Consider the following 24,534-nt stretch of genomic DNA (forward strand, 5'->3'; position numbering starts at 1 on the left):
CTCGCCCCTCCCCAGCCCGGCTCTGCTCCTGGGGCCCGGCCAGGCAGCCTGCCCTGAATGCCCCTCCTGGGTTCCTTGCCCAGACCTTCCTAGCGCCCGCTTGGTCACAGCGGAAGGACATGCTGACTGATGGTCTGTCTTCCTCGTGGATGGCTGGCGTGAGGGCAGAGACTCAAAATGTCCCAGATTGAACGCTCACTCTACTCCGTCACACAAACTACAGCCTTTCCTGTCTCAGTGAAAGTGACTCTTGTCCGCCAGTGTCGCAGGTAGAACCCGGGAGTCGCATCCCTCCCATCTGTCTGCAGGTCCCCTGGGCTCGGCCCCAGGGCAGTTGAGTGTCCGCCCACTTTTCCACCCCGCCCAGGCCCCGGGGTCCACATGGGCCCTGGCTCGCCCTCTTCAGTCCACCCTCCACACGCCAGAGCGTCTGTTAGAACCAAGTCACATCTTGTCCCCCACCTGGACTGGAGCCTGTGGTTTTCACCTTGCTCAGGGGCAAGCGAAGGCCCCAGGTGCCCCACAGGACTGCCCTGGGGCTCCTGCTTGGCTCCTGGCTTCATTCCCTCCGCTGCCCTCTGGCTCCCTCTGACTCAGCCCTGTCCTTGCTGCTTATCTGCTCTGGCCTCTGAGCCTTTGCATGCTGTTCCCTCTGCCTGGAACTGTGTCCCCCCTGTCCACTTGGCTTATGCCCCTTCACCAGGTCTTGGCCATCATGCCGCAAGTGCATGTGGGGAGAAGGCGCACGAAGGCTCTGCCCAGGGAAGGTTCTTGCCTCTGCGGACACACTGTGGGTGCATTGTGTGCTTAGTGGGTGGGTATGTGGCACTTCCAGGCCATTGGGCAGGACCAGCTTAGCTGAAGGAGGCTCTGATAGGACGTGGTAGTCAGAGCCAGGATGATAGACTTGAACTTGGTGTCGTCAGGGGGTTTGCTGAGCGCCTGCTGCCCGCTGGGCCTGGGCTAGTGAGGGCTTTCTGACTTCTGTCCCCATCTTCATGGTGGCCCTGGGCACCTGCCACCTTGCCCCTCTCACAGACGAGTAAAGCTGAGGTTGGTGTGGTTGGCGACTTGCCTGTGGCCACCGGGTAGGCCCGAGTGACTTCTCCAGACGGCTGCTCCGAGCGCTGCCCCCTCTTCTTTTCGCTGCAGACACGACGTAGTGACGTGATTTCTGCGCTGTCACATTCCTCCTGCTGGTCGCCGGCTTCCTCCCCGGCTTGATGTGGTGGGAAGTTCCGGGGGGTGGGGTGGGGGAGCTGGACATTGGTTCTGAGCCGGTCCGTGTCCTGCGGCTGGTGGTGGGGTGATATTTGGGACCCTGGGTGTGTCCTGGGCACTGCTGCCCATGTGCCTGCAGACTGTCACCTCTGCCTGGTCCCCATGCTCTGCTGCACTTCTGAGGTCTTGACCCGGGGCCCCCGGGCTGGGGGATCCCTCCTGCAGGAAGGGTCTGTGTGGCCGAGGTGCGTGTCACTGAAGTCACAGTGTGTCACTGAAGTCACAGCAAGCAGGTCTCATTGCCGGGCGCGGCTCCTGCTGTAGGTGTGGGCTGATGACCCCCTTCCCATGCTGGGTGCGAACCCCCTGCCTGGCTGTACCTGGGCCACCAGGAAGCTTGGCCCTGCCTCCTGGGACCAGTCCTGTCAGAGGGTGGTTGGAAGGGTCATCTTCATAGGGCAGCCGGGTGCAGGTGGCAGCCTTGTGAGCGCTGGTGGCCTGCCGCTGCTCTCGCCCACAAAGTGCTTTCAACAGCACTGCAGGGCAGCTCCTGGGCAGCACCAGCCTTGGGCAGTTTGCTGCCGCCTCAGCCTCCTCCTCTGTGCCCTGGAGCTGTGCCACCTGAAGGCACAGACCTGTCACCTGTGGCATCATTTTAGGGCAGTGAGTTGGTGCCAGCCCACTGGAGAGACATTTAGCAGAGAGAGCACCACTGGCCCTCTGGACACCCCCGGGACCCCATTTCTCAAGATGAGTCTAAAAAAATTCCCGAGCACGGGGCGGGGGGTGGGGGGAACTCCAGGCACCTGGTGTCCCAGGGTGTTCACGGGAGCCTGCGAGTGAGGGTCTGAAGCTGGGAACGTCCCAAGGGTCCTGAGATGGGGCAGTGGGGAGGTGTGTGTACCCGCCCTCTTCCTCAGCCACTGCGGGCCAGAGGAGGGTGACACTCCAAGTTCCATGCGGCTGTCCCTGCAGCTGCGCAGGACAGCAGAACGTGCACAGTGGCGCTACGGGGCGTGTTTTCGGGTTTTTTTGTGGTCATTGTGTTAATTTTCGTGGTTACGGGCAGTTCTCCTACCCAGCCAGGTCAGGATCACCGCCACCTCCTAGACCAGGGCCCCGCTGGCCACCAACATGGACAGCACCTGAAAATGTGCACTCGGGCTTTCCCGCTGCCCAGCCAGGCCTCTGAGGGCGGGCAGGGGCCGGTGCCTCACCGGGTGCCCCGCTGGTCCCGGGCAGAGGTTGCGCATGGTGACCTGAGGAGCGTGAGGCTTGTGCTGCTGGGGCCGCCAACTCCTTCCTTTGGCCCTTTCTGCTTTTTGGTCACGACCACCCCGGGATCCTTCCATCCTCTCTGAGCAGCTGCCCCTGGCCACCTGCTCCAGCCTGAGCTCTGGGTGTCCTCGAGGCCTTTGTGGCTGGCCTCTGGAGTCAATTGGCCTTCCCTGGTGCGCCTCCCGGGCAGAGGGTTTCTGAGAATCTCCCCGACTGATTCTCAGGGCCACTTCTTGGTCATCAGACCTGTTGACCTGGGGTGGGCCACACCTGGCTTTTAGGGCCACCTCGTCACTGGGTTTTCTAAATCGTAAAGATAACACAGTCACAGCAGAAGTGGAAGTGACGCAGACAGCTGTATAAGAAAGCGGGTTCTGTGATGGACCTTGGGCTGGCCGCCCTGGGCCGCCTCCTGATGCGCTGAGCACCTTCTGTGTTGAGGATGCAGCAGGAGACAGGCGGGGTCCCTCCCTCGTGGGGTTTATGATGGAGACAGGTAGTAAAGACGTCCAGGAAGGAAACATTCTGATGTTGGTGGGTGATTTGCACTTTGGACAAAAAAAGTAGCCAGGTGGGGGGTCTGGGTGCAGGGAGGACCCCTCCTCAGGGCCTCACTGAGGAGCTGGTGCCTGAGCGAGACCTAGCGTGCGGCCTGGGAATGGGCAGGGGACAGGGCTGTGTGGCAGAAGCTGCGGGGTGTCCCAGGCCATCCAGGGGCCGGTGTGGGAGGGGGAGGTGAGGCCAGGCAGGGCTTCCCAGGCTGCGGTGGCAAGTGTGGCTTTTGCTGACAGTGGCAGCCACTGCTGGGGTTTTAAGCAGGGAGGTGACATGCAGTGACTTTGCTCTTGGTGTCCGGGGCCTGTCCCCACCTGGCTGCACTGGGACTCCTGGCCTTGCCCATCAGCAGCTGCAGAGTGAAGCCTGTAAAGTCCTTGTGCCTGTGGGGGTGGGGACACCGTCAGCCCTGGAGGGGCCCTGGGCTGCCCCCCGTGCCAACCCGACCTCTTTCCTGTTTGCTTCAGAGCCAGAGCTGACGCTGTCCTTGGCCTCGCTTCGACCTGGGGGTGTGGGGGGGGGGCAGCTGTCTCTTGGCAACAGGCCCCAGGAGCCAGGTCTCCCGGGTGTGAGGCAGGAAGGGTGGGTGGGGTGAGCCCAGGCCGAGGGCCGCGCTGGCCACAGGCCTCAGCGGAGCTGATCCTGCCTGGGGAGGTGAATGAGCCAGGGGCAGGGGACAGTCCCTTTTAGGTCATAGCTTTATCGAAAAAAGTGCTTTTGTGATGCTGTTTCTGGTGCAGTTCTGTACTTCAGGGGAGCTACTCTAGGGGACGGCCCGTGAACCTTGCCCATGCGTTGCCCAGGTGAGGCTCTGTCACAGCCGCTGTAGCCCCCAGACGGTGCCTGGCCCTGACCTCCGAGGGCAGCCTTGGGATTCTGGAACCTGGTGGTGGTGGAACCCCACCTTCTGCCCCACCGCCTCACCTTCCTCCTCCGGTGAGGTGGTGCAATGCCACCTGTGTCCCCAGCCTCTCTGGGGAACTCCAGAATCCGTTCATCCGTTCTCCCAGCGATGGGCATTTGTGACTTTAAGAATGCGCTCTGGCCTGAACCCCTCCGCCACAGACGGCAGCCAGACAGACAGCCGAGGGGGGCCGCGGGCAGCTGGCGCTCACGAGGGCCATGACGTTCCCATAGCAGACGGCTTTCAGGGACCTCGAGCAGGCGGGTGGTCCTGGGAGAGGACTCGCACCATCGGTCTGGGCCGGGGGTGGGGGGTGGGGGGCCTCCGTGGTCACGAAGCCTGGAGGGCTGCTCCGTGGGGCTCCCCTCCTCCGTTCTGCAGAGAGGGACAGACGGTGGGGCATGCAGTGGCTTCCAGGGTCCCAGGGCCGTGTTTGGGACCAGGGTGGAAAGCTCTGAGCGGTGGACAGCCGGGGAAATGGAGGCCCAGGGCGCCCCAGATGCCCAGCTGCTGTGCATCACGGCTGGGGGTCCCTGTGATCCTCCAGTGGCCCTGTTCCATGGTCCCTGCTCCTGCTCCCCTCCCCTCCCGTCCCCTCCTTCCCCTCCCCTCCTGTCCCCTCTGGCCCCTCCCCTCCTGTCACCTGCTCATTTGAGGGTAGGAACGGGGGCTCCGTGGTGCTGAGCTCTGGGGCTGTGGCTGGGATGAGGTGACCGACAAGAGCAAGTTCCTGACTGAGCGCTGAGGTGACAGTGGGGGGATGGCCGTGGTGGGCCCCTCGAGTCAAGGTCAAGTTAGAGCTGTTGGGGCGGGAGAAGGGTGTAGGAGCCGTGGAGTCCTCCGTCCATCCGTCCGGCTGTCCCTCCTTCCCGAGTTGGTCCTGCAGGTGTTCAGGTTCTTTCAGGGCAGTGGGGGCTGCGCGTGGGCCGTGACGAGGCCATGGGTGACCCCACGCGCCTTGATACTGGTCGCTGGAGTGTCCTGGTGTCTGGCCTGCGGTCCTCCCTGCAGCTAGTTTCCCCTCTTCCGAGCCCAGGGGGACACGGGGTCTTGCCACGGTCTTGCCTCTGGGCTCCGTCCTCCCTCCCTGCAGAGGTGACTTGAGCATGTGACTCTGCCCTCAGGGACGCTTCCCTATCTGTGGGTCGGGGACCCGAGCAGTCCCCTCCTCGATACCCTGGCATTGGCATGCGGCAAGCCCTTGGCTGGTCCCGGGCTCTGTGTCCTCACTCCGTCTGAGCTCTGTCCCACCCTGTCCCCACTCACTAGGAGTTTCCTACCTGCCAGGCTCAGGGAACGAGCTGACCGGCAGCACAGGGCGCTTCGTGTGGCCACATCGTTATGGTAATGACTCGTGCTCCGCCGCCCACCCTGGCCATCCTCCCTGGCCATACTCCCTGGCCGGGCACCCTGATTGTCCACCCATTGACCGTCCATCCTGATAGTGTACCCCCTGATCCTCCACCCTGACCATCCATCCACCCTGACCATCCACCCTGGCCGTCCACCCTCGCTGTCCTCCCTGGCTCTCCACGCCCTGTCTACCCTGACCATCACCCACCCTGGCCACCTGCCCTGACAACCCTGGCTGTCCTCCCTGACCATCCACCCTGGCCCTCCTCCCTGACCATCCACCCTGGCCCTCCTCCCTGGCCATCCACCCTCGCCGTCCTCCCTGGCCATCCACCCTGGCCCTCCTCCCTGGCCATCCACCCTCGCCGTCCTCCCTGACCATCCACCCTCGCCGTCCTCCCTGGCCATCCATCCTCCGTGGCCGCCCCCCTGGCCGTCCACCTGTAAGCGGGCCGTCTGCCCTTGCCGGTGCAGGTGAGGCCTGGCCGTGACCCCGCGGGGCTGGGAGGCGTCTGCCGTGGTGACATGGAGGGGATGGAGGCTCCTCGCCATCTGGACAGTGCCTGGCCTTCCCATGGTGGCTGTGACAAGTCGCTGCCAACTCGGTGTCCTTGAACCATACAGATCGGTCACCTTACAGCTCTGGAGTCGGGACTCAGGGATCCGAATCCAGTTGCCGAGGGGGCCGGGCCGAATCCCCTGCCCTCGCAGCTCCTGGAGGCCGCGCTGTTGAGAGCCACAGCCGAAGGGGCCCCAGCAAACATCCAGCTGCCAGCCAATGATTGGCTCTCAGCGGCCCCAGCAAACTTCCAGCTGCCAGCTGATTGGCTCCTCTGCGGTGATGCTCATTGGGCTGTTTCCCCGCCCTTTCAGACCACGGAGCTGCTCATTGGGGGACTCTTTTGGCTCCACCCATGCGACCCAGCCAATTGGCCTCAAGAGCAGGAGGAGTGGGGGGGTTGAGAGGCTTGTGGGAAGCCGTGGTGGCAGTTGGGCTCTGAGGGTTTTTCCTGAGGAGCTGTGTGGTGCGGTGTGTGTGTTCTAAAAATAAAGTTCGTTTCTGCTTGACAAGTGGCTTGTGAATGGTGCCCAGCCAGACTGCAGCACCGCGCTCCTGGACTCAGGGTTGCCCGTGCTCCGGCCAGCAGCCCGTGCCTTCCACGCACTCTGACCCTTGCTTTCCGGCCCCCTCCTCTGATTCACAAGGGTCCTTGCCGTGACCTTGGGCCCACCTGGGTAATGCAGGAGAACCTCCCACTTCATGACTGTCACCGTCTGCACAGTCCCTCTTGCTGTAAGGGGACACCTGATAGGTGTCGTAGATCAGCGTGTGGGCATCTGTGGGGCGTCCTTGGCCCTTCACTCGGCCTACGGCAGTGGTCAAGGCTCCCTGGACCTCTCTGAGAGCCTGAGGTGTCACCGACTCTGCCACTTTCCTGCCAGGTCTCCTTCTCCTGGGCCCAGAGGGCCAGGCCTGGGCTGGACTCTGGGGACAAAGGTACCTGCCTTTTTGGCTCTGTGGGGAGATGACTTAATGATGTGGCCCCACCATGAGTGGGAAGTGAGCAGGAGGTCAGGGAAGCCCAGAGCACAAGACTGGGCCAGAGTGGCAGAAGGTCAGCACCTGGACTCCGTTGGCCCAGATCCCACATGTGTGCCCTCACGGTGTCCACTGAGAACCTGTGTCTTCTTTTCTGTAAAGAGGGTAGGGCTGCCTGGGATGAGGCAGTGCGTGGGAAGCAGTGGGAACATTACAGACGCTCCCTGCAGCTGAGCCAGGGTGGCACTCTGCTCCTGGGACTCCTGGGTCCGGCCGCCATCGGCCTGTCCCCTCCTGGGCCTGCCCAGGCACTGGGAGAATGACCCCAGGAGACTGCCCTGCAGGCCACCCAGCCCGTCCTGTTCCTCGAGGCCACTATTTTTGCATTCTCTCACTTTTGTGCATTGTTTTTCCGGCTCTGCAAACAGGACCCTCTGCAGGCCGAGGGGGACTGGGAGGAGGGGGACTGGACTGGGAAGGAGGTAGCAGCCAGGGACGATTGTTTGGGGAGATTAAAAAAAACTCTGGACAGGAAACAAAACCTCTTGAAAGTCATTGTCTTCAGCTGTCAAATGTCAGCCCCCAGAGGGGACACCACATTCCAGCCATTGTCCTGTCAGACTGCAGGGGACCCCAGGGCCCCAGCCATCCTCCCCGCCCTGCATCCTGGGGCCGGTGACTGGTCCCCTTTGTCCCAGACTTCAGGCGGGAAATACCACCCGAAGTGGCTGTTCCCAGCCGCCCATCTGGTCACTTCAGGCCTTTGCTCCAGGCCCCACCTGCAGGCCTGGTGGCGCAGGGACACTGAGAGCAGGGCGGAGGTCTTGGGGTTATCACAGTCACCAACCTGAGGACGCGCCTGTCACCCCATAAGGGCCTCCAGACCCATCAGCAGTTGGTGCCTTTCTGAGTCCTCATTTCCTAGAGAAAGTAGTCGGGGCCACCCTGAGACCCCAAATACTTGGCTCTGGTCACTTTCCTGACGGAGCCACAATGCAGTGGCTCTCAGCTGGGGGGACATTGGGCAATGCCTGGAGGCATTTTGGCCATCAGAGCCAGAGGGAGGAGGGCTGTGGGTATCTCCGTGGGGGAAGCCAGGGGGACAGAGGGCCGCCCTCAGCAGAGGCTCAAGGCACCCTGGTGGAGGTCCCCTGCTACACACCCTGACGAGCCTGTTCTCTAGGAGTGACAAGAAGAGGAAACTGAGGGGTCCCCAGGACGGCAGAGGTCGGGTCGAGTAGGCCGATGTGAGCCCAGGTGGTGGTGCCGCTGACAGAGCGCAGGAGCAACATCTGCGCTCCATCAGTGATGTCTGCCCTGGGCGGAGGACGCAGCGGGCTCCCTGGGTCCCTTGTCTGGCCTCCCGCCAGAGGCCCTGCATGGAGCAGGTGAAGCCCGCTGGGCCCGAGATCAGGAGACACCCTGCGCTCCAGCCGCCTGTAGCCCTGGGGACACTTGAGGCCCCTGGTCACTTTTCTCAGAAGCAGTGGGGAGTTGGGGTCTGAAATTCCGCCCTGGCTGGAGCCTTGGCAGACCCCCTGCAGGGCGCTGAGCAGGCCAGGGTGAGGTGGCCCAGAGCCGGTGGCGGTGGGTGCAGGGCAGGCTGCAGGGCCCAGCCCTGGGGTGCAGGCCTGTGGGGAGGAGCACCTAGTTCCCCTGGGGCCTCCTGGGCGTGTCCCCTGCCTCTGTGGTGTCACACCTCCCCAGCAGGTTGCAGCAGCTGGGGCTTTGCGCCACCTTCCTCTGGGGTGGGGATGGGGCGGGCCTGGGCCTAGAAGGGGCTGGGGTAGAGGTGGTCCGTGCAGATGGCTCATCAGTTACTCAGACACGTTTATGGAGGGCTTAATCTCAGGTTTTGGGACACCACAGTGACCTAGGTGGACAAGCCTTTCTGGAGGTGACATTGGGTGGGTTTGATGGATAACCGTGTGGTAACTGAACCCAGGTCCATCAGGGCTTCGCAGTGGAGAGCAGTGGGCAGGGACAGGCGAGCTGTGGAGGACTGGCCAGGAAGGGTGGGCCTTTGCACTGGCCATGTCCTCAGACACCCGCGGAACTGCTGGGTCACTTCCATCCTGTCTGCTCAAATGCCTGCTTCTCCGCCGGGCTTTTCCTGACCATCCCTGACCCTGGAGAGGCCCTTCTCATCCCGGAAGATGACCCTGAACAACAGTGTCTCCTTGGTCGCCCAGGGCGCCTCCCCGCCCAGACCCTGGCGTCCCCCGGAAGCCTGGGGCAGAGGCCTTGCCCGCGCCGTCTTGCTCAAACCTCAGCAGCTTCCCGCTTTGCAGAAGAGGAAGTTGACCCAGTGAGGCCGGCTCCTTTGAGGTCGCGTGGTTGGGAGTGGGCGTCGCGGGTGGGGTGCGGGCGTGCGGGGTGAGGCACATGGCCATCCTGGTGTGCAGGTGGGCCCGCTGCGGTCCACAGTGCCTGTGCCCCTCCCTCCCCTCGGGGTGGTGCTGGAGCCCCAGGAGAGCGTTTTACGGGCAGCACTGGTACTGGGGGCTGCACTGGCCGGGCTCAGCAGGCCTGTCCCACGTGGGGACCGTGGACGTGACAGTCGCTGACTTTCCTGCGGACCCACCATGTTCCAGGCCCCAGTCGGAGTTCTGCCCTGTGTGGGGGTGTCTGCGCGCTCACCTGGCCCCCACGTCCCGGGAGACCAGGCTGCAGCAGAGCTGGCCTTAGAGCTGGGCTCCATGTTTCGCCCGCGGTATTTCCTTCCGGCCTCACCGGGGCCCCAATACTTGGATTGTCCGTCGCGCCCACAGCTGAGGCACAGAGAGGTGGTGCTCCTTGTCTGGGTCACACAGCCGTGGATGGTAGGGGCAGGATTTGAACCCTCTGGCCCCGGTCAGGCTCACATCCTGCTTCCTGAGAGGACACAGTGCCCCAGGGTGGGGCGAGGCTGGGTGGTGGGGTGTTGGCTTGGTGACGTCTCCGGCACCACACAGAAGAGGACTCCTGGGGCCTCCTGGCCCTGGAGAAGGGAGCGCGAGGCCTCCGGGAGAGCTGGGGGATCCGGGTGTCTGCGGAGAACCCACAGACGCATCCCAGGAGGAACGCTCTGTGCCCTGGGGTGCGGGTCCCTCAGCCGCCCCCTGACCTGGGCCTGCACCTGGAGCGTCTCCCCCCAGCTCTGAGCCCTTGGTGTCCTCGCGGCCGGGAAGCCGTCCTGGTGCAGGCCGGCGGGGTCTGCTGGCGCTGCCTGTGGGGTGACCATCCCAGGTGGCCGTGGCTGGCCATGGTGTGTGCTTGCTGCTCCAGGTCCGCTGGCCTGGACCCTGGCCACTAGGCACACATTGGGCTGGGGTCCTTGGGATGCATCCCTGCCTGCCTTTGTCCTTGCCATAGGCTAGGGCCACTCCCAGCCTGTCCCCTGGTCCTCTCAGGTTTCGCCATATGTCTAGTGAGGTCACCCCAGCTGAGACTGGGGTGTCCTTGGGGGCAAACAGGCGGTGTCCCTGGCAGATCAGGTTGCCAGTGTTGGTCTCAGAGTGACTCCAAGGCCTCTTCCTAGGAGAGATCTATCCTCCCAGGACTGTGGCCACGGGGTCCAGACAGATGGCTGCTCCCGGGGGAACCCCACAAGGCAGCTGCTGCCTGTTTCTAGGTGCTGCGGTCTGTGGCCCAGCGACTTGCCCATGCAGGGCCGGGCTGGGACTTGCTGCCTGGATTCAAGACCCACTCCGCCTCTCAGTGGCTTGGTGTCCTTCCTGGGCAGAGCCTCAGTGCCCTGCTCTGTAAAATGGGCAGAGTCTTGCGTGCGCCTCTTTCCAGGAGTTGACTCAGGATTAAAGGCTGCAGGGAGCAGCTGGTCCCTGGCCTGCACCCGTGGTCCCAGCTGTTGGGGAGGCTGAGGCAGGAGGATCACTTGAGCCCAGGAGTTTGAGGCTGGCCTGGAGTACACAGTGAGGCCTTCTCTTAACAGAAACCACACCACTCAGAGAAGTTCCTGCGCCTGGCGAAGGCCAAGCACGTTAGGGACACTAATGGGTGTTGGAGGATGCCGGGTGTGCTCTGGTGGCACCCCCATCCTGGGCTGCCAACTCCTGAGGCCGCCTCCAGCCTCCCTTCCTCAGCAAACCCACCTTTCCTGAGCACCAGCTCTGTGCCAGTCCCAGGCCACCCTGTGCCAGGGGGGCATGCTGGCATGTCATTGAGTCTGTGCCAGCAGCCATGTCGGCTGTGGAGGGGTCAGGGGAGGGCCAGTGTGGGGTGGTGGCCGGACTCTCCTTTATGGGGCCCACAGGGAGGTCTCTCAATCTGAGGAGGGATCTCTGCCCCCATGGGCAGAGAGAGTGCGTGCTGTGGCTGGGACAGGGGACGGGGGACGGGCTACGGGCTGTGTCAAGTGCAGGGCGCTTCTGCGAGGAGGCCCTCGGCTGGAGCCGTGAGCACAGGGCGCTGGGCCTGCGGCGGGCGGTGACTGGCGCCTCTTCTGAGCAGGGCTTCCTCTCTGCCTGGGCACCTGGGTCTGGGCTGGTGTCCCCCAGGGCCATCCTGTGCTCTGGGGATGCTTCTGAGCGGCAGCCCTGGCCTCAGCCCACCAGATGCTCGGAGCATGTCCTCCCCAGTGTGACGCTGGGGACCGGCAGAGCCACCCCAGGCTGAGTCCTTGCCCCGGGTGGGGCCGGCAAGGCATCTGGCTGGGGTCCTGTGTGATCCTGTGGGTCGCCAGCTCACCTTGGGCCTCAGGTGAGGCAGCCGCTGGGGCTGGGGCTGCGGTGCCCCCAGCCTGGCAGGCACCACCAGTCAATCCTGCCAGGTCTTCCCGCTCCGTCCCAGGCTCTGGGGACCACGGAGATCCCCTCCTCCCACGGCAGCAGGAGTCGGACAGTCCTGGGTCCAGGTGCTGCCCTGTTGGCTTCTGGCTGGAGCCCTCCCAGGTGGCTCACGCCCTGGGACTCGGACGAGACCAACCCGTTGGGGGTGAAGTGAGTTTACGGTGGCCCTGGCAGGTCCTGTTGGACGCGTGCTGCGTGAACGGCTGACGCTGTGGCCCTCTCCAAGGGGTGCTGCTGGAACCCTCCCACTGCTGGCTGGACGCGGGCCATTGGCACTAACTAATCAAGATGATGGTGTCCCTAATCATTAGCCAGCGCGTCACACCTCGAGAAGCTGGCACCCTGACCCAGCAAGGCCCCGCGTCCCCAAGGGGAGCCCGGAAGCAGCCGCCCTGCACCAGGTCCATCAAGCCCTGTGACAGCGAGGACATAAGAAGCAGCCTAAGCGTGTGAGAGCGGTGGCATCACCGTTTTAAGTACCACGCGGTGAGCCCCAGGTTGGTTGTGTGTGGCTTCCCCAGGGACCACTTCCTGGGCTGACGTGGGGACAGTGGTTTGCCGGGAGGGAGCAGCCAGCTGGAAGGTGCTGCCCAGCAGTTTCTGGGGCCACCGGAGCGCCACCCTGCCGGACACCTGGACAAACAGCAGCCTGGGTTCTTCCCAAAGGTGGGGAAGGTGGCAGACCTGCCACCCTCCCAGGGGAGTGGATCCTGGAAGCTCCCGGAGGGCGGGGACCTCGCCCCAGCTTCAGTGTGACAGCTGGACCCTCTGGGCCACGAGTGGGGCCTGGCACACAGTGGGGCCCAGGAACTGCAGGAGGCGCTGGGCTGTGCCTGGTGGGGTCCCTCTGTGGCTCTCGCCCTCCTCGAGCACCTCACTGCCCTGTGCATGGGGGACGCCTGGGGGTGGCAGGGGTGGGCGCCGCCTGTACGCAGGGTGCAGCTGCAGAAGATACCCGCGCTGTCTTCAGAGGCCCTGGAGTGCGGTGCCCAGGCCGGGCGGGGAGCTGGAGCACCTGCGGGGGGCAGGGTCCCCTCTGCCCAGGGCCTGCTGTCCCCTCTCCTGGGGGCCTGATATTGCAGGGCAGCTGGGCCAGGTGGGCCTGTCCACGGTGCTCGCTGCCGGGCTTGGCGTACACCGTCCCCGTGCGGACGAGGCGGGAGGCTCCTGCACCCGAGGGCCACCCCTTCCCCTGTGTCAGTGGCCCTGGGCAAACCCGGCCCAGTTAGGGGTTGCCAGCACCGGGCAGTGATGGGCGGTGGGCGCGGGTGGGCGCGGGGTTTCCGTCCCTTCTGTCTCTCGTCGCCGACGTCGGGAGAGGACACTGGGAAGAGGGGCAGTGGTCCAGGCAGAGCCTCCATGGAGACCCCTGGGTGAGGGCCCCACTTCATCTCCCGCCAGCGTTCAGAGGACGTTCCTGCCGCCTGGAAGGTCCCTGTGCCTTGGCCGCGGGCTGGGCAGAGCCAGCAGGGCCCGCCATTCTTTCAGGTCAGAGCTGCTCCTTGTGCCACCAGTGGCTTCTTTGAAGCTTCTCAGTGGGTGGCCCGAGCTCCCATTGTCCCAGCACCATGTGGTGGCTGAGCTCCTGTGAAGAAATGGGGACAGGAAGCCCATCTAGGCCAGCCACTCCCTGGTCCTGCAGGACAGCTGCGTCTGCGCACTGGGCAGGTGCTTTGTCCCTGGGCCTGGGGACTGGCTTCCTGTGGGCGTCCAGCCCTGTCCAGACATCCTCTAGGAGTTCTGTCCGTCCCCTCCCTTGCTGTCCTTTCAAAGGCCAGCCAGCAGGTGTCGGGGCCTGTCCCGCCAGGCACTTCCCACTTCCTGTGGTCCCCCAGCCTGCTGGTGCCCGGCCCTCTCCTGGCCCCTGGCCCCTGCTCCCCAGAGCTCCCGCCCACTCCCACCCACTCTGTCCTGTTACCTGTGAAAGTCCCCGCGGTGTCACCAGGCTCTCACACTTGGGAAGCGGAATCTAAGATTCAGAGAAGCCGTACACTTTCCTGAGGTCACACACAGGAAGGAGGGAGACCCGCGGGTTTCCAAACCTGACCTCTTCCGTTGGAGCCATGCTCCCTTCTTAAGCTTGGCCTGTCCCTGAGGAGCAAGTGTAGACACTTCCCCTCAGTTTTCTCAGCTGTCAAATGGGAAGGTGATGAGAGCATGAAGGCAGGAGGGCCCCTTTGAGGAGGAGACATTTGAGCAGGGCCTGATGGGTAAGAAGGAGCCTGTTCAGGGTGGATTGCTAAGAGCAGCCTGCTAGCAGGTAAGACATGTGCAAAGGTCCTGAGGCAGGAATAATAGGTTTGGCTGAAGATTCCTGAAGTGTGGGAGGATGGAGTGCTGGAAGGCGGGGTCAGAGGGCTTGGGAGCCTTATGGCCCTGGAGGGTTTGGATGTCCTCCTGTGGAAGTCATGGAAGTTTTGAGCTGTGGGTGACAAGATCTGGTTTATGCGTTTAGAAGGACCTCTCTGTCTCTGTGTGTGGACTAGACTCTCGGGAAGGTGAGGGGGACCAGGGCAGAGGTGATTGCGTTAGTCCAGGTGGGGATGCGGTGGCCTGGGCTGGGGGCCGGCTGTGAGGTGGGAGAGGCGGTGGGCTTTCCCAGGGGAGGCCGGTGGTGTTTGCACATGGACTGGAAATGGACCTGAAGGAGAGGGGGTGAGGACGGCGGGGTGTGGCTGGAGCCCTGGAGGCAGAGGGGCAGTGACTGGGTGGGAGAGGAAGGAGGCGGGGTGGGTGGGAGGTGCTCCTCGTGTGCCCAGGTGTACCCGAGGAGAGCCACTGGAGGGGGCCCAGGCTGGGGACATACACCCCAGGGTGTCAGCCAAAGGTGGACCACAGCCCTCTGCACTGCGCCTGGACGGGGACGCAGAGGCCGCGAGTGGGACCCCAGCCGCTCATCCTCTCAAGCCCGAGTCTGGGTGGTGGCTGGACTTGCGGCGGCCCCGTGGTCGTCACCTGCGTGATGGGAAAGGATCCGACAGCTGAATGTGGAGGCCAGCCTCCCTTCTGCCTCCCGCAGCTGCCTCCCTGACCCCAGCTCTGTGGTGGCCTGTCCCCGCCATCTTTCCCAGCACGCGTAGGGTCCCTGTCGACGGCGTGGTGGGATGGGCCCGCTCGCGGTGAACCTGCAGCTGGGCTCGGTGGCAGGAGGCCCCTGTTCGCTGGGGTGGTTCCCTCTGGGCCCCATGGGCTGTGACCAGCTGCCAGGCTCAGCTCACGGTGGCCTGGGGTGGCACAAGTCCTTGGACTCCCTCTCCCGGGTCTCCGTGGGACTGTTGTCTGGTTAACCCGGCCCAGGCCCAGTGCTGAGCCGGGGCGAGCAGGCGCAGGTCGCTGGTGACAGCCCTGTTCTCCTTAGGGGCCACCTCGACCCCTCCCTCCCCACCTTCAGCCCCTCCCCGCTGGCTCTGTCCCACACACCCCCAGGGCCAGGCCACGTTCACCTCTAAATGGCACACGGCACCCCTCTCCCCCACACCCCGAGCTGGGAGGCTCAGCTATAAGGTATCCAGATGGCAGCCGGGTGCCGTGGCGCACACCTGGGGTCCCAGAGACTCAGGAGCCCCAGGCAGGAGGATCGCAGGTTTGAGGCCAGCCTCAGCAACGCAGTGAGACCCTAAGCAACTCCGTGAGACCCTGTCTCAAAGCGAAAACAAGAAAGGGCTCGGGGAGGGGCCCTCCTGGGCTCACTCCCCAGGAAAAGCAAAACAGAATAGAGCAACCAGAACACCCGGTGGCCCTGAGCCTCTGCCTCCCGACTGCTCCCTCTAGGAGCGGACAGGGGGCAGCTCCTTCAGGTGGGCTTGTGTCTGCTTGTCCCTCGTCCCTTCTTTTAATCATCAGACATTGCGCTACACGGAGGAGGAGGCGATTTCTCTGTGCTGAGCCCCAGAACAGTGCTGCAGAAGGACCGTGGTCCACCCACACGGGAGGACGAGGGGCCCTGTCTGAGGATGGAGGGTGCTCCAGCGAGGGGTGGGTGCTCCAGGCAAGGGGTGGGTGTGCCTGCCCGTCGCCATCCTGTGCACACTGCTGCTCTCTCCTGGGGGTAGAAGGAGCAGATGCGAGAGTTGCTGTGTGCACACCCCGTGCACCTGGCCCATCATGCACGCACCTGCCCGCCCCGTGTGCACCCGGCCCACCCTATATGCACCTGTGCACGTGGGGTTCGCAGACTCTGGAGGCCCTGAGAAGCCCCTGGCTGAGATTAATGGGGGTGGCAGGGGCAGGACGCGGGAGTGGGACGTGGGGGCAGCGGGCAGGTGGCAGTGGTGGCGGTGGGGATGCGGGGGCGGTGGCGGAGGACGCTTGGGTGGCGGTGGGGACATGGGGTGGGCCGGCTGGGAAAGAGCCTTTTCCTGTTTTCGGGTTTGTACTCCTGACTTCTGAGCCGTGTGAATGTGTTAAAGTTTGAGGTTAAGTTGGTTAGGAAAAAAAGGATGAGACATTAGGAGAGGTGAATTGTCACCCGCCGGGGACTGTGGGCGGCAGTGAGGGGGGGAGCTGGCCCGTGTCATTCTCTTGGGTCTCTTCAGGCCCCCAAGGAGGTGCAGCTGGCGCAGGGTGAGGGGCGTCCCTGGCTCGGGTGTCAGCAGGGCGTCCCTGTCCCTGGACCATTGCCTCACGGGCCCTGGGGGGTCAGCCCGTCCCTCCCGGGTGCTGACTGTCGCTCTCTCCACAGGCCTTCCTGCACCGCATCCGGCAGAACGCGGCGGACTCCGTGGAGAAGGGGCTCACGGACGAGAATGTCAAGGTGGGACGCAGAGCTGCCCCGCCCCCCGCCCCGTGGAGGGCCCTGCTGCTGGGCCATGCTGGGAGGGCAGGTCACCTGCTGGCCCTGGCTTGGTGCTCCCCAGCCTTTTCTCATGTCCCTGGAGGACTCCCGGGCCCGTGAGCGGCTGGCTCGGTTCTGCTCCAGTGCGGGACCCTCCCTGGCCCCGCGGCCCCCGACTCCCAGCTGCCAGGGTCTGGCGCCGGCTCCGACCAGCGGAAAGTCCTTTCCCAAGGGCCCTGGGAGCCCGGCTCCTGCAGCTGCCTCCTGCCCGGGCTGGTCAGCGGGGTCAGGGGCCGGGGAGTGGTCAGGCAGCTCTGTCTTGGCAGAGGCTCAGGAGGCTGAGGAGGAGATCAATGGCCTTCTGTGCGCACCGGGCCTCCCAGGCGGGCCTCCTGCTGGGCCTGGCTCTGATGTGACCTTGCTCTCTGGGAAGCCGCTGCCCAGTCCCTGGGACTGTGAAGGCCCTAGTCTGAGGGGACCGTGGGCATCTGAGGTCCCAGCCACGTGGCCAAGGAAGATGCCCACCCCCTCCAGGTGTCCCTGCTCGACTGGACGGCGACCTCGATGGCTCTGAGATCACATTGTGCCTAGGAAAGCTGAGGCTTACGGTGGCCCGGGGACGGCTGGGGGGAGTGTTGGGGTCCCTCTCCAGGTCCCCTCCTTCGCCTGCTCCCTTGGCACACGTTGCTGAGCACTGCGGGGGTTGGGTCTGTGTGTGGCACGCTGTGGTGACTTCAAGTCCCGTCTCAGAGATCGTGGCAGGTCGAGCGTTAAGACCCTCACTCTCCGTGAGGGTGAACCGCCCTGCAGTGAAGCCCAGATGCTGGGTGCCCAGGGGTATGTGCCACCGGCCCAGACGAAGGCAGGAGCGTCCTTGTCCCTCTACACAGTCCTCCCTCTCAGAGTGCACACTGGCTCCTGACGCCATCGGTCGGCGTCACCTGTCCTTTTCGGGTCCAGGTCTTGCCTTCACTTCTTCTGGGAGCTGCCCTTGGTCTGTGTGGGGCTCTGTAATACTTCACACAGCCCTCCTCCAGGTTGGGTGTTTGCAGTTGCTGGCTGTCGTGACTGTGCAGGCGGCTTTCGGGTGGACGTTTCTCATTTCCTTTGGGTTCACGCTCCTGCCCTTCCTTGCAGTCACCGAGGGCCTTAGGAGTGGGGTCAGCCCGTGAGCGGACGCGCTGGAGGGACCCGGCACTGCAGGCTGGGGCTGCCACAGCCACTTCCCGTGACGGGCGCCCCGGGCACCCCCACCATGGGGGTGGGACTCGTCTGCTCCCTGCCGTATCCTCTGGGCCTCTGAGCCCGGCACACAGTAGGTGCTCAGAAAATGCCGGAGGGAGCAAGACTGTGCGTGTGCTCATTTCCGCGCTGGCGTTTGAGCCGAGGGAGCACCTTGCTTGCTCAGCACTTAAACTGACACAGACACTTGTGCAATAAACAGAAGGAAAATGGAACTTGTGGAGTTTAGATCAGAACGATCTTTCCTGGTCCTTTCCGGAGACCTGTACAGTTGCCAGTTTATATTACCATCTAAAAATCTCTGTTCCCGCCAGCATAGATAGGAGGGACCATTTTTGGTTCTGTTTTACACAAACAGGCCCCTAATGGAACCTGTTCGGCACCTGGATTCCCCTCCCTGCCACACACTTAAAATCTATATGAGGATACGATGGGATTCTGTGTGTGTATGTATCCACAGGTTCTTTTTCCAGGTGCATAGTATTCCTGCCTGTGGAATGTATCTTACTATAATGTGATTAACTGGTTCCTGCAGGTGGATATCTGTTCCCAATTTTTTGTTAATGCCAGTGAGGCTGCAGCACCGTCACTTGGCTGAACCCCCAGACTCCCATCTGGGCACTGTGGACACTGGCGCCTGAACATCTCTGTTCTGTGCCCCACAGTGGCATGCCTGGTCTGTGACTGCAAACACCAGTAGCACTCTCCTCTCTGTCCCACAGTTTGTGACAGCCTGAAATGTCCCCAGACGTGCCAGATGTCTGTCTCGTGGGGGCAAAAGTCCCTCTAGCTGGAAATGACTGAAAAAGGCTACATTCTACAGTGTGGAATTACTGGGTCAGGTTGCATTTGAACCTCTGGGTGGAGGTGAGGGAGCAGGCGGCCCCACGTGGGGTGTCTGCACGGCAGGTTCCAGACCCCCAGACCGCGTTTCCTCCTCGTGTTGGTGTGGACACGTGCAGCTCAGTCCTGGGGCTGGCGCGCACTGGCATGTGGGTGTGACGTGCCAGGGTGGTACCCTTGTCCCTGGGGCTTGCTGGCACATGGCGCTGGGGTGCTGGTCCCTCACCTGCAGGCTGGGGGTGAGCTGGCTGACATGACGTGACCGTGACATGACCATGATGACCATGACGACCTTAGCTCTGGGCCGGTCTCTGCCCATCCACACAGGCTGCCTGCTCGTGCCCACCTTCTCGGGACGGCCCGGCCAGCGGGGGAGCTCCCGTCTCCCTGCAGGCTCCGGTGCCCGGAGCGCTGTCTCCTCAGGCGCGTGGCTTGCCCTGGGCCCTGCTGACGCGGGGGCCTCTGCTTGCTCGCAGATCCTCTTCTCCAACATCGAGGACATCCTGGAGGTGCACAAGGACTTCCTGGCCGCCCTGGAGTGCTGCCTGCACCCGGAGCCGCAGTCTCAGCACGAGCTCGGCAACGTGTTCCTCAGATTCGTGAGTACCTGCCCAGCGCGGACCCTGCAGGCCCGTCTGGGAGGCGGGCCGTGGTGGGCTGCTCCTCCCAGGCACAGTGGGCAGCGGGTGGCCCCTCTCTACTTCCTGAGGGCTGTGGCCTCTTGCTGAGTGGCTGTGCCCTGGGGTCCCATGACCAGCCGGCTGAGAGCCCCTCTGCCACAGAGGGACCAACAGAGGCAGCCAAGAGCACAACTGGCCCAGACACCGGGTTTGAACCAGGCTTGGCCACCCACTGGCCAGGAGGGCACCAGATGCCCAGTGCTGCTTGGGCCACAGGTCAGAGAGGCTGGGCTGTCCTCCTGGGCACTGTGGGGCGGGGCAGCCACAGGCTCAGCTCTCCATACCCCGTTCTGTGTGCTGTGGTACGTGGCGTGCAGGGCTGCGGCACCTTCTGGGGAAAGCAAGAGGGCTCGTCCCTCTGGGGCCAGCAGCCGAGGCTCACGTCCCTGTTCAGGGCTGACCAGCCAGGGACTGTGGTGTCAGCGCACCCTGAGGCCTCCGCCTTCCGCTGTCCAGCACAGGGAGCGAGGGTCCTGCTGCCCAGGCTGGGGGCGCAGGGAGGAGTCACTTGAGGTGAAGCCCTGGGAGCTGGCCAGCCCTGAGCCCGTGTCCCGTGAGTGGTAGCTGTGGGAGGGCATTGGAGGAGGTGGCATTGGGCTTGGCTGTGACATGATGGCCCGGCTGAGAATGGAGTAGCTGACGTTAGCAGGAATGGGGGCGGGTCCGCAGGTGCGTGCGGGGCTCGTCTCCTGCCCGGTCTCCTGCCCACACTGAGGGCTCACAGGGACCCTCAGGTCCCTGCTGGGGCGCTCAGCTGCCCTCCCCTGTCACTCCCTGGGATTCCTGGGAAGGGAGGAGGGAGTGCGCGTGGCACCCTGCCCGCCCTGCCCAGACCCCCGTGGAGTCCTGTGAGACCGGTGCTGGCCGAGGGCCTGCTCGCCAGCCGTGGTGGTGTGTGGAGCCCTCCTGGCACCCAGGACGCAGTGCGCGGGGCTGTGGGGTCCAGCTGAGTCGGCTGCCTGGCCGCAGCCTGGCCCTGCTGCCTCCCTGCTCTGTGGCCCTCGAGACTTCGCCTCTCACTGCCTGTGTCCCCCTCTGTCCCCCGGGGCGGTAACACCGCCTTGCAGGTGGTTGAGAGAGGTGGCCAAGGCAGTGTGTCCTCACCCATGTCAGGCTCGGGGTGTCACTGTGTCCTGTCGCTGTGATCGTGGGGTCTCTGCTCCCTGGAGCCTCTCCTGAGCTTCTCTGGGGCGCAGCTGCAGAGTCCCCAGGCCGCGGGCTGCTGGGCCACACCCAGGCGCTCGGGGATTTCACAGGAGTCCCCAGCCTCAGAGGCCCGTCCTTCCGCCTGACAAAGCTGCTGTGAGCCCCAGACAGGAGGACGGGTGCCCGGGGCTGGGACAGACACCCTGAGCCAGGACGGACGCCCCGGGCTGGGACGGACGCTCAGGGCCAAGACGGGGTCCCTTGGCGCCCCCGGCCTCCTTGCACCTCTCCTAGATGGAGTCCCCACACCGCGCAGGGCCCTCCCTGACCGGCCACACTGGCTCCTCGCTGTTCTGGAACATTCCAGCCCCTTACCACGGGGTCTCAGGGTGTGAGAGCCCTCGGGCCCCTTCTCTGTCAGCCCTTCCCGCTGCCCTTAAGGAAGCAGGAGCCAGGTCAGACCTGCAAGTGTCAAGTGGCTGGGCCAGAGCCCCAGGCCACAGGTCCCAGTGACGTGGCCGTGTTTGCCCTTCCCCGAGCCCCGGGTTGTTCTTTGAGGATGAGGCAGGTAAAGACTTAAAGGGGAGGTGAGCACCGTCCCTGGGAACGGGAAGTGGGTGGCTCTTGCTGTGACACCTGCGGGATTGGAGCCCAGCACCACATCTGCGGGGCCTGCCCACACCCTCAGCCGCAGGCCTGCGCCCTGCGTCCTCAGGTGGAGCCCCGGGGACGGGTGGGAACCTGCCCGTGCCCACCCAGGGCCTCCTTGACTAATTGGATCCTGGGAGGGAGCCGGCCTTCTCGGCCTGAGTCAGTGTTTTCAGTTCTAAATCATATTTTCAATTTAAAACGAGGAGCCCTCGCCCCCTCTTCCCGTGCCGGGGCGGCTGGGTTGAGTCACCGTCTCGGGGTTTTTAAAGCGGCCTGTGGACTGTTCTGGAAGCTGGAGAGTCACGTGTAGGTGGCCCGGGCAGTGGCCCAGGGTGAGGCTGCTCCAGCTCCCATGGCCTCAGCAGATCCAGAGGCCCTGGGACGAGGCCTCAGGTTGTGCCCAGGTGCATCAAGGTTGCGGGCCTCCCCACGTGACCGGGCGAGGGACAGGCATCAGCCTCATGCCCATGGCTGTCTGTGGCCTGGAGGGGACTCGGCTGCCACCACCCCACTCTGGGGGGGACGTGCCTCTGCCCTCAAGGGTGGGGGCTGCCTGGCACAGCACAGCAGCCTCCGCAGGGGGGCCGTGCCCCAGGCCCCCGGCCCCCTCTGCAAGGCCAGCCTCGGGGTGGGGAGGGCACGGCTCGGGTGGAACAGAACTCCAGACGGGCTGTCCAGAGAGGAGGGGCCCGGCTCCCAGACCCGCCCGGTGCCAGCCCTGGCCAGGGGGTGGGGAGATGCCCTCCCCTCCTTACCCGCCAGCCTGGCCACTGACTCCCGAGTCCATCACGGATGAGCACTGAGCGGCCCTTTCTTTGTGCTGGGTGCTGTGCTGAGTAGTTGGCACATTAGCTCATTAAAACTTCCCAACAGCCCTGAAGGGCAGGTGCGGTAACGACCTGTTTCTAGGTGAGGAAACCGAGGCCCAGGGAGAGAGGACACAGGCCAGGTTTCAGATCTGCAGTGGTTTTCCACGTCTCCTGAGACGCACAGCAGGCACCTGCCGGCCACCGGGCACTGTGCCCACTCTGGGTGTCTGGCCTGGATGAGACGGACTTGTTCTTGGCTGCCAGGAGGCTCATGGGCCGAGAGCTGAGGGCGCATTAACAGGCCGTTCAGATGGCCATGCAGATGTGGCCAGGAGAGGCTGACCCCCCTTGAATCAGGAGGCTGGGGTCGGGGTCGCTAGACTTTGCCAACACAAACGCAGTTCCCCGGGCCATGGGGACGTTCAGGGCACCACGGAACATGCCTTGCGCGTCGGCTGGTCAGTGCGTGGTGCACTTCAGTCAGCACTTACCTGTGAGCCCCTGAGGTCAGGTGCGGCTGTGCGTCCTGCGTTCTGGCTGGCAGGGAGGGCCTTCCTGAGGGGTGGTGTCCCAGATTGAGAGGAGCGAGGGAGGGCAGACGCCTGAGTGGGGGCGGGGAGGGAGGCCCTGCAGCTGGGAGCCTGGTGGCTGGAGTGGGGCGTCCTGGGGTCAGGTCCCCCAGGGCTTTGTGGCCGAGGCAGGGAGCCCGGGTCTTGTCCCCATGGCAGGACTCCACTGGGCGTCTCTGGCTCAGGAGGAAGCGGCCTCCCCCTGATAGGGCATGGCAGGCCAAGGAGACCTGCAGAGTGACCCCCACCCCCGTGACCCTGCCCCCAGGACCCTGGCCCCTCCTCTGGGGGGGTCCACAGCCCGCTCCTCCCTCCTCGAGCCTCAGACTTGAGTGGCTTGGAGCAGATGGTCACCCCCTGAACACTGTGGGCAGCAGCAGCCACAGCTGCCATCCCGGTGCCCTCCCTGGGGGACAGCTCACAGCTGCCATCCCGGTGCCCTCCCTGGGGGACAGCTCACAGCTGCCATCCCGGTGGCCTCCCTGGGGGACAGCTCCCCTCCCCTGGCTGTCCCCAGCTGGAGGTTGTCTACGTGGCCTTTACACCCCAGACCCACCACCACACCTGGGCATGGAACTGTGTGTCACCTGGAGCCCACGAGGGGCCCTGGGAGAGCGGAACAGAGTCCCAAGCAGCACTTCCAGATCCGCAGGGCCCCGGGCCCGGGGCACCTGGTCAGGCTCCGTGGAAGGACACGGGGTGCTGGACTGGCGGGCTTTCGAGGGGCTGTTGTGGTTAGCTGCAGCAGCTTTCCAGCTCGGGCCCGGCCCTGCTTCTCCGCGGGCTGAGGGACAGTGCCAGGCGCTCGCGGCTCTCTGAGCAGCCGTGGCAGCCGTCACGATCGGGTGCTGCACACGGTCCCTTGGCTCCCTGGGCTCCAGAGTCCACCAGCAACGTTCCAGCCAGCACTGCCCATCGACTGGGGGGACGTGCGAGAGTAAACAGACTCGTCCCTGCTGGCTGGCCTGGCCCCATCGTGGTACCAGTGGAGGTAGACGGGGAGACTGTCACTTTACTGAACTTGATCTCGGGTCTGTGTGTTTCACTTCTCCTCTCTTTGAAGATGTACCCAAGTCAGGACTGTCTTCATTGTAAACCAAGTACACCAACTCGGATAGGTGTAGACAGGAACTTCTTTTGGCAAACATAAATAGAGTGTTCAGGGAGGTGGGCTGGCTTCAGGCATAGCTGCATCCAGGAGCCCATATGACATTTCAGGACCTGCTTTCTCTCCATCCGTGTGTTGGTTCTGTTCTTGGAGGAGAGCAGTGGTGGTGGGCAGGTGCATGCCTCCCGTGGTGTCCAAGGTGGTCCTTGGCGGCTCTGGGCTGCCGCTGTCACCTTAGCAGCAATAGTTCAGTCAGAGCTTCTCTTTCCAGTAATTGCACCAGGGGCCCTGGAGGGTGTCCATTCGCCCAGCCTAGCCACATGGCCGCTGTTGCCAGGACAGGCAGCTCTGACCGGCTAGGCCTGGTCACATGCTCACCTCTCATGCCTGGGGGAGGTGGGCCAGTCTGTGCAGAAGGTGGAGCTGGTTGGGGAGCCTCAGGCCCCTCTCCGTTCCTCCTGTTGTCACTCATCAAACACCGTGATGCCTGCTCTCTGCCCGGCTCATGGGTCTCCACTGCTGCTCAGCAGGGGCCGCAGCAGGCGTAGGCCTGCCCCTGGGGGGCTCGTGGCCTCCGGGCCTGGGGGAGATGGACAGATGGACGGTGCATGGCTGAGATGTCAGCATGTGGTCCAGGCCCACAGCCTCCATCTGCCCGCTTCTTCCCCGGCCTCCCCAGGCCTCATGTCTGTCTGCCCAGCCACTTCCTCCCGACTCTGCCTCTCAGCAAGTGCCCAGTTAGCCATCAGAGTCTGCCCGCCCACTACCCCGCCCACTGCCCCGCCCCACACCGGTTCACTGGGGGATGATGCATTTCCTGAAGTAACACTGGTGACGGTGACACGCAGGATGATGCACCCCAGCCCTTTTTACTTTTTTTTTGGTACCAGGGATTGAACTCGGTGGCACTCGGCCACTGAGCCACGTCCCCAGCCCTGTTTTGTGTTTTATTAGAGTCAGGGTCTCACTGAGTTGCTCAGGGCCTCGCTAAATCGCTGAGGCTGGCTTTGAACTCGCGATCCTCCTGCCCCAGCCTCCTGAGCTGCTGGGATGACAGGCGCAGGCCACCGCCCC

General features: G+C 64.0%; 1 protein-coding gene across 1 annotated transcript in view; it reads left to right on the plus strand.

The window, feature by feature from the left end:
• The window catches only part of Prex1 (phosphatidylinositol-3,4,5-trisphosphate dependent Rac exchange factor 1), a 136,552-nt gene that overhangs the window by 38,975 nt on the left and 73,043 nt on the right, over positions 1 to 24,534 (plus strand). The window contains exons 2-3 of the mRNA XM_046432975.2: positions 16,320 to 16,391; positions 18,974 to 19,096. Of these exons, the coding sequence (XP_046288931.1) occupies positions 16,320 to 16,391; positions 18,974 to 19,096 (195 nt within the window). The remainder of the gene's footprint in view (positions 1 to 16,319; positions 16,392 to 18,973; positions 19,097 to 24,534) is intronic.

Source organism: Marmota monax, unplaced genomic scaffold (genome assembly GCF_021218885.2).
Source record: "Marmota monax isolate L192 unplaced genomic scaffold, Marmota_monax_Labrador192_F-V1.1 WCK01_AAM20220418_F8-fsc00014, whole genome shotgun sequence".
NCBI classification, from domain to species: Eukaryota; Metazoa; Chordata; class Mammalia; order Rodentia; family Sciuridae; genus Marmota; species Marmota monax.